A 10,103-nucleotide genomic window follows, 5' to 3' on the forward strand; every position below is an offset into this window, starting at 1 on the left:
TTTGTTCTGAATTAAAAAAAATAAAATAAAAATAATTAGATAAATAAATAATTTGTTCATCTTCTATGACTGATTTTAACTCACTGGGGAAGAGCCTGATATTGGGCTTTGCCTGGAGCCTTAAAATTACCACACCCACCCTTGTCTGATGTAAGAGCCGGCTGACTTTTACCCTTTCTTCTTTTAGAGCCACATTGCATACATGAAGAATAGCTCTGGGTTAACTTTCCCTCTTCTCCCTTAAAATGTGCACCATGTTCTACAACTGTCCAACATATCACAATTTCACTTATATACTACTCATTTTCTATAAATTTGGATACCAATACAAAAAAAAACAGTCATTACATTTTATTTATCACATTCAATTCATTATTATCGTTGTTTCTGCTTTTGTTCAGGATGAATTTCTGTGTTTCCATTTAAACTGATGAATGCACTTCCCTCTATTTCTCTTTCAAGGAACAGCTTTGTTGCTTTGGTTCCTGTGGGATAGATAAAGTTTAAATGTAGAACAATAAAACCTAGAGTTGCCAAACAATAAAAAATTATTACCATTAATCTCAGAATTTCTGCAGTGAATGACTCTTAATCTCCCTCTTTATGTTGCATTTGGAAATTCCACTAATTTTCTTTTAAACAATTTTTATTTCACTTTGGATATTTGTACCGTCTTAACCTTTGGGCAAGTTATCCTGATTGGATACGGCCCTGCTTTTATTTTGAAAGAAAATAAGTGTCTTCAGGTAGACTGGAGATTTAATCATGGAGTTAACTATGGAAAGCAACTTGTTATAGACTGTAAAGGAAATAAGGGAAGAGTAAAAAGATAAATGTTTGATAACACAATATGCAGATGACTTTTGACTTGTCCACTGAGCTGTCTAAGAGATTTTAAGGTTAAATTAGACATTAAGGAGCACTGAAAGGGAAAAAAACATGCATTTAATCACAATGGAAAAATAAATGTACTAATTATGGCCTTCAATTTCAGTGTGATTTTTGCATCAATGCTGACAGCCCTTTAAAACCTAAAGCCATGGTTCTGGTTTCTCTCATCTCCCTATGAAAAATCCAACCAGTATTACTGTCAACAAGAAAACTGGAGCTCCACTGTGTCTATACACACATGCTGTTATGTAACACTCATTTTCACAAATATATGGATATGTGATTGTTTGTAACCTACTTTAGTTAGCTGTGCTGGCAGCTTTATGATTTGAAAAGAATAAAGTGAGCTGGGCTTTATTTGTGTCTTGATTAAAAAAGCCAGTTACACATGATTTAGGTGAGAAAAAACATTGAACAGAATCAGAAAACATCAGTAACCTGGATTTAGCTGCTTCTATTTTTGTGCAGAAACAGAGAGCATCAACAGTGTTGTAGCAACATGAGTTGACATCTGCCATGACTGTTCTAACACACTGACACTGTCACATTTGATCACAGAGCAGGAATGTGGATGGAGATCTGTTGTTATTGGACTGTCACTGAGCTTTACTTACAGTGCTGCCTGCACATTTTTACATTTATTGACATTTAACTTCACTAGGTTTTATCTTGGGACTGTATACATATTTGTTATATACAGGGCAAGAGTAGAAGGTGTTGTCATCAAAGAGCATTTAATCTAATTAACAAAAAAAAAATCATAATGGTTCTCAGTCCAGAGATCCTGTTTGTTACATTAGTAAATATGAGGGCTAAACAATAAGGGAAAAAAGTTTCCCGGCAGCAAATAAGGGTATTTGAATGAATATAGTAAGTTTGTATTAGCTTAAAATGTATAATATTTGAATCTTGAAATTATTTACTCATTTATTTATTTTTGAGGTGTGTTTTGCATTAGGCATGATTGTTTCATACCATGCCACTGGCACTAAACTGCTGAAAGTCTCCTGAACTAGGGGTGTAGATGACCTTGTGCTTAGGTCACACCCCATGTAAGGAGACTAGTCTTCCATGCCGGCAGCGCAGGTTTCAAACCAGACTCGTGACTCCTTACATGCATTAGTTCCCGGCATGTATGGCACTAATGATTCATCATGATACCCGAAATTGCAACACTCTGCTCTAGGCCATGCTTTACTTGCCAAATCCACCCCCAACTCCAAAAGGTGTGGATTTTTTTTTTTTTTTTTACAGATTATTTTCCCATGCCCCTGGTATGCAAGGAAATCCAGAGCATGACTGGGATTGTGTCCTTTCCCCAGAATGGTTCCCCTTAGATGTCTTATTTGCCAAATCTATGCCTTATGTCAGCCTCAGCTTTCAGCCCAAACATGCATTATAGTTCTGCACTGTACCTTTCCACATATATTTTTATGAATTCACCCGGGTAAGCTGTCCATGTCAACATGAACAGCAGAGTTTTTCACCCTAACTTCACCCTGAAATTTCCCTGCTAGCTCCCCTAGTATTATTCCCTCTCTCAACCGTCCATTGACTGACAGGCAAGATGCAACAAGACAAACGTGAAGAAGAAGAAATAAAAAGATGAGGCAACTTCAGCAACCACCCTGTTATCAACTTTGACATCAGTTGCTTCCTATCTATACATTTACCGTGGATGAAATGGACCTGTGCTGTGCCAATACAATGGTTTTTGAAGAGACAGGAGACATTAAGAGCTGCCTTTACAACTCTTTTGGCTGACCAGTACCCTGTACTCTAGCACAGTGGCAATGACATCTTCCAGCCTGTCTGAGAATAAAATGCACCATTAAAACAGCTCAGTATTATCATTAGCTATAGCTGTTTGCAGTAAACGTGCTGTTTACATTTGCAGCAATTACTCTGAGAGTAGCAGATAGCAAGATTTATCTTCACATGACTGCATGAACACGTCATAAAAGCACAAACAATTTCTACATGCTGAGTAAGACAGCATTAGTATCAAATATTTTCTCTTTATTGTGATAAACTGAGACTTCTTCAGTGTAGTTCTAGTGAAAGTTATTTTTGCAACAATAATAAAATTGTGATTTACTGTGCAGCCCTCCTTGATGTTGCCACTTTAAAACCCCACTAGTCAAAGAATCAGTTCAGGCAGCTTATTGTTATTCCCATGTTTTTATGGATAAATAAACTCACCCTTGATTTGCAGTGAAACAATAGTTGTGAAGGCTTTTATTAGCCTAAACATGCAGGAAAATCAATGTTTTCACACTGCTGGATATGCTAAGGGACAAAGTGGAGGTCCCTATAATGAATCAATATATACTGAAGACAGGATTAGGTTTAAAGAGTTGTAAAATATCAGTAAATTTATGTTGGTGTGATGTATTTGAACAGCTGAAGAAAATCAACTGTTTCTCCACCTCCCCAGCTGAAGATAAATTTAGCCATCAAAAAAAAGAGTCAAAGTGACAGTTGTAGTCTGTGTTGAATCTGTCTCATCACAAAGGAGGATTATGGGGATTTTTTTTAACAAGTCCTACATTTGCAGACTTCTTTTTGGGGGGAATTATTGTGCACCACAGATCAGACTTTGAACTCCCAGATGAAGACTTTAAAAAACAGAAAACAGACACATACAGTAGGCCATTTTAAAGCTATATTGATAGCTTAAAAGAGTTCTATGCTACAGCAAGTCTGTTTATTTTGATATTGTTTTGTTAAAAACATTGATGCCAGGCCTACTGTGCATTGAAAAGATTGCTCTACCAACTTTTATGCTTATGTTTTACTCATGATTGACTAGCCTGTGTCACTGTAAATCTTTTTTTCTGTTTTTTTGTCTTGCAAAAAAAGTGAAAGGGTTTGGTTTAAACAGGGAATATTAAAATGCAAGTCCAAGACACACTATGTAAGGAAGTTTATTGTTTTAATTTCTCAAAAATTGCAGGCAAATTTGTGCACACTGAATTGCCCAAATACACTTAAACATTCGGACATGTATGTAAAACTGGCAGGGAGCAGTGGCCAATACCTTAATGTAGCCAACAGGTTTGTGCTACAAAGTTGTAGCTCTCTCTCTTTTTCTTTTTTTCTGTACTACCTAAAAACACCAATCAATAAAAAAGAGAGTTTATATTAAAACACTTGGTAAACTTTTCAACACTCACAATATTCAGAAATATTCTCAAGGTTTTTGTGCAGTTTAGACAGTGTGTAGGATTTTGTCTGCATTTTTTGATAAATATAAACAATAAATTGCTCAATATTGTGTGTCTAGGACTTTTATTTTTGTTGCTGTGTTGTCAGACAGGTTTGGATATAATTTGATGTTTACAACACCTCATGGAAATTCTGATTGTGACAATCATTTGTGTTGCTTTAGAAAAAAATTGAGACACACTGTGTGTGTACGGTGCATTCAGAAAGTATTACGGCCCCCTTTACTTTTGTCAGATTTGTTATGTTGCAGCCTGATGCAGATTGCAATTTTCAAATTTATTAAAAATAAAAAAAATGAATACATCAAATTGAAATAAGTATTCAGACACTTTGCAAAAACACTGTAAATTTTGCTCAGGTTCCTCCCATTTCTATGGATCACTGCAGAGTTGATTCTACACCTGTACTGGAGTCCACCAGTGCTAAATTAAATTGCTTGGACATGATTAAGAAAGGCAAGCACCTCTCTGTAGAAGGCGTCACAGCTGACAATGCAGATCAGAACACAAAACAGGAACTGTCTGCAGAGCTCAGGGACAGGATTGTTGACAGGCACAGATCTGGTTAAGACAACAAAAACATTTCTGCTGCACTGAAAGTCCACACGAGCACAGTGGCCTCCATAATTCTCCACTGGAATAAGTCTGGCACAACCAGGACTCTTCCAAGAGCAGATCAGTGTGACTGAGCTCCAGAGATCCTGGGTGGAGATGGGACAAAGTTTGCTAAAAAACTCAAAGTGGGCTTTCGTGCATTTTGCACTGAATCCTTTTGTCAATGTGATATTTCATTTTTTATTTTTAATAAATTTGCAAAAATGTTTAAAATTGTGTTTTTACCTTGTTATGGTGGGATACTTGAGTGTAGATTAATGAGAATAAAAATCATTCAAATAATTGTTGCATCAGGTTGCAACATATCAAAATTAACTAAAGTGAATGGGGCCTGAATGCTCTCTGAATACGCTGTTCATGGTGTATCGCCAGTCAGCTAAAAAATATCATTAAATCAGTGCTGGTTTAGCTCAGTTGGTAAGACAGGCATTGAGGCTTTGAGGCACTTAGCCATTCAAAGTAGTTTCAGATGTATCCTTCATATCTGATGCATACTTATAATGACTATATCTTGAGGCCTCTTGGCGCATGAGACCCAAATCGATTGACTACCTTCTCTAAAATGCAGTGGAATTGTTTTTTTTTTGCAGCAGCAGCAGGTCGGTCATATTCTCATCCAGCAGCAGTGTGACTGTTGTGCCTCACTGTGCACAGTTTGGAGCTTTCCTAAACTCAGTCACATGTGATCACATCACAGAACAATCAAGAAGAAAAGGATGGCGTCACCGTCATTGTCGCTCTTCTTTTAAGTCCTGTGTCAGCCTTCAGATAAAAATAATGGCAGGGAAATGGTATCAGATTGACAGTGAATGACTATGATGTCAAACCAAAACAATAACTGAAGCTGGTCAGACAGCATCATAGCACCCATCAGCTCGTCTTTACTGTGCTTGCATCTTTATCTTTCTTACGGGTAAATGCAGTTTATGTTGTTAGGATTTTCTGGTTTGCACTGATGCATGCTTTTATTTTTAACCTTGGATTATTTCTGTTTTTATTAATCTGCTTCCTAATTTATCTGCTTCCTTTAATAAGGAAACAGATAAATGATTGTAGCTCTGACTCAACTTACCTATTAGAGACAATAGTGTGCCTCAGTCCTCACCATATCCACACTTTTTGCCAACATATTTGTACAACTCAGTGCTCTCTCTCTCTAACTTTTGGTTAGAAATATCAGAAGATCTTTCAATTTCAGCACATTTGAAACCATGAATCATGAAAACAGCAAATATTTGATTATATGAAACACAGTCACAGGAGAATTTATAATATTAGTCAAATTGAGACCACAAAAACAAAAACATCCAATATTAGACAATTTATAACAGTCTTTTCAGCAGATAATACATTAGCAACAATTGCAAGAAGAAAGGAAACCCTTGCTCCTTGACATTTCCAAATGTTGCCAACATATTAATGCAATTAAAACCATGCTTTGTCTCTCTAAATCAAAAATAGGATTGATACCACCTTTTTGATACCACTGATCATGACAATAATGGAAATTTATCTATTCGAAACAATGTATTTTTTATAGAAAAGACAATTTTGACAATATACAGAAATGTTGCAGATGTTTTTGCTTTGTGGGAGTTGAAAACAACTTTTTAATGATTAACAAACAAAATACATAATTTAGGGTGTCAGGGAACTCTACCTTTGTTTTCAAATCAAACAGACTTCAATAAAGTTGCACAAATAAGTAGGCAACATTGTTGGCCAATTCTTGCCACTATACTTGAGCAAATTAGATAGAAATTGTGACTATAATCATCTCTACTTTTTGATACCACAGAACATTAAAATAATGGATATTTTTCCTATTTGAGACCATCTGGACAACATTAATATATTACCGATGTTATTGTGCAATTTCGACCAAGTGTAGGAGTCTGTATACAATTTTTGATCATTAAGAACAACAATTTGCACAGTTTTGGGAGTCAATGACTTACATTTTTGCTGCTGTGGTCCCAAGCTGGTTTGACTTTGTCTGATTTTTTACTACAATCGTATCAAAGTTTATAACTCAGCTATATTGAATTAACTTCTCCATTCTGCTTATGAGTTTAATTTTTCTTCAATATCACTCTACCATCATTTAAAATGTACAATATTAATGTTAGTTTTCTCTGGTTGAGGACATGAAAACTGGAGTTTTGTGTCAGGAAAGGCTGACAGTATTTTGATACTGAGCTTTGAAAGGAAAATACAGATAGTAAAGAATTAGTTGGGTGGGTTGGGCAATTTTTATATGACACATAAATTAAAAAAAAAAGAAAATACATTGTCGCGAGACATAATATAATATAATATAATATAATATAATATAATTATACCCCACCAAACACAAACCTATCGATAACTAACAGCCCCACTGATCCTCTGAAGGGCGTTTTTGACAGAAAATGGCGCAACAGCTCTGCACCAGAATCCCATAGTCTCATATTTGCGCTGTTAAAAGGACGAAAACTTCAATCATAACTTCATTTCGTTGATTTGTGCAGTGATAGTAAAAATAATGCACATTTACAACCCAGAGAAGAGCACTGAAGGTTAAAATGAGGCCGCAGTTGCAGGCCTGCAGTAATCCTCAGGCTTACGCACAACAATCTATTACGCACAGAATATTTCCCTCCTATAGCCTAGACTGCAATGCTGAGCATTAGAGAATATCTCATTCATTAAATTCAACATCTAGAATTTTTAGATGCATTGAAACGAGTTTGCTTTTAAACGCTAACGACATTTAAAGGGGAAATCTTTTCTTTGGGTCGATGTAGATTTTTCTTTACATGATCTATGCTGCAGGCTCGTTCAGTTCCACACTAACATCACAGATTTCCACAGCTCTACTCTTTTACTTTTAATTCTTATTTTTTCTGTGATTCACAGTGAGATTTTTCGTTACTACTGTGCAGAAAAACGCAGAAACTTACGCTCTCTGGACTGGTTTTCTCCTCTTGCGTCCTGCATACATGACGGCTCTTCTTATATAAGCCTCTGATGAATCCCACAGAACAACACAGAGCCTCTTTCTACCTACATGTAAGCCACCGAGAATATTCTGCCGTAATCCTCCGGATCAGCAACTAAAATTCATCCTCATAAAAATCGGAATCAAGAGCGATAAAATCACAGCGAAACCAGGAGCAAATAGAAGAAGCTGTGTTGATTTTTCTTCGTCTTTCCGGGCCTCTCCGCTCAGGAATTAACTCCAAATCTGAAATACAAAAAAATTAAAGTGACGCAACGTAACGGGAGCCGTGAAAAAAAAGGGACGGCTATGAAAAATAAGCCAACAGTTGTTGTCCCATCAGCCTTACGGAAAGATGAACTTGTTCCGAGTGAAACGGCGATACTGGGTTTTCATCCTCATGATTAGAAAAAAAGGATGAAATTATCAGAGTAGAGGCGCAGTGATCGGACAAATCCTCCTCATTATTCCTCCACTTTACAAACAAAAACACAGAGGCTGAAATTACATTTCAACTATTTACATTTGATCATCTACATCAGCGCTGCTCTCCAATTAGACATGAGCTGCAAGAGGAGGAGGGCGGCGGGGGCGCGCATTCCACCGGCGGGCACTAGGGCTGGGCAACATGGACAGTTTCTGTCATCATGTCCATATGTCCTTTATTAAACTAGGGGCGGGGTAAGACTATTTTGTTTTTACTTATACACTGATACGGGATCATTTTATTTCAGGCCTGATGCTTGGTGAAAAGACAATTTACAGAGTGTTAAGTTTTGTGTCCTCATCCACCGATTGTTTATTTAACATTTATTTTAGTAAGCACTATGAGAGACATATGTTCAGTTTTATTTTGAAAGGTATATTACTTCCTGTCGTAATGTTTTTGTTTTACGTCACTTTACGTATTCTTTCCGCTGAGTTGAGTAGCGGGAAAAATGATTACTCCGTTGTTGTTACCCATAGCCACTGAAGGAAGTATGTACCGGTGACTATGATGAAGATGGAGAATAAAGTTACATGTGAAGATATAACGAGTCGTCTTTAAATGACAATGGCTGATGAAGCAGCAAACGTACAGGTTATGGGCCCAGGCGTGACACGGGAGGAAAATGGCAACGCCTGGTGTTCGACGGCGACGAAAACAACTACGAACTTTGGGAGGTAAAGTTCCTCGGCTATTTGAGAACATTAGGATTAAAAGACATTATAACATCCACCGATGAACCAGACCGAGAGAAGAATGCAGAGAGCTACGCAGAGCTCATTCAATTCCTTGACGACAAAAGCCTGTCGTTGGTGATGAGAGACGCGGCAGATGACGGCAGAGGAGCCTTGAAAATATTACGAGATCACTATGCCAGCAAGGTAAGCCCAGAATTATTGCCCTGTACACTGAACTGACATCTTTGAAAAAGGGACAGAATGAAACAGTAACAGACTATGTCATTCGAGCTGAAAAAGCAGTGACTTCGTTGAGAAATGCAGGGGAAACAATCGGTGATGGACTAATAATAGCTATGATTCTGAAGGGCCTTCCAGAATCATACAAGCCCTTTGCAGTCCATACAACACAGAGCAGTGGAGAGTTAACATTCACTCAGTTCAAAAGCAATTTACGGAGCTATGAAGAGACAGAGAAATTCGACAACAAACCTAAGTGTGACAATGTAATGAAAGTGGACATGTCATCTGTAACCTGTTACGGATGTGGACAACGCGGGCACATTGCAGATTGTCATCAAAAGGGAGTGCCAAAATGGTGCAGCTATCACAGAAGCTCAACACACAGCGACGAGACATGCAGGAGAAAGAACAAAAATAAAGATGATGCAAAACAAATGGCAGACAGAAAAGAGAACAATGAAGGAGAACGAACCTATGTGTTCAAAGTGAGTCAAAAATTCCTACCCGATAACATCAAAGAAAAAGGACTGATGGTGGATTGTGGAGCTACATCACACATCATAACAGAGAAAGACAAGTTCACAAAATTTGATGAGTCCTTCGACCCGAGGAAACACTTTATGGAATTAGCTGATGGATCCAGAGCAAACAATGTGGCATTGAAACGTGGCGACGCACAGGTGTACCTGCAGGATAATAAAGGAGAACTGATTAAGGTTATTCTGAAGAAGGCCTTATTCATACCAACATACCCTCAGGATATATTCTCTGTCAAAGCTGCCACAACTGACAGTGCCAAAGTAGTCTTCAAAAAGGGACAAAATGAACTCATAACAAAAGACGGGACAATCTTCCACATCGAGGAATACGAAAGACTGTATTATCTGAAAACGGTAAATAATCACTCACTATGTGATGACACAGTCAACAGTATGGTGTTCAACGATAATGCAAACTTAACTTGTGATGTCAAAACATGGCAT

General features: G+C 37.3%; 1 protein-coding gene across 1 annotated transcript in view; it reads right to left on the reverse strand.

Annotated features, from left to right (window-relative positions):
• LOC121522611 (aryl hydrocarbon receptor-like) overlaps positions 1 to 7,716 on the reverse strand; it is a 77,933-nt gene extending 70,217 nt beyond the window's left edge. Inside the window, exon 1 of the mRNA XM_041807155.1 lies at positions 7,676 to 7,716. Coding sequence (XP_041663089.1) covers positions 7,676 to 7,716 — 41 coding nt within the window. The remainder of the gene's footprint in view (positions 1 to 7,675) is intronic.
• Positions 7,717 to 10,103: the final 2,387 nt, after the last annotated feature.

The sequence above is a fragment of the Cheilinus undulatus genome, linkage group 15 (assembly GCF_018320785.1).
Source record: "Cheilinus undulatus linkage group 15, ASM1832078v1, whole genome shotgun sequence".
NCBI lineage: Eukaryota > Metazoa > Chordata > Actinopteri > Labriformes > Labridae > Cheilinus > Cheilinus undulatus.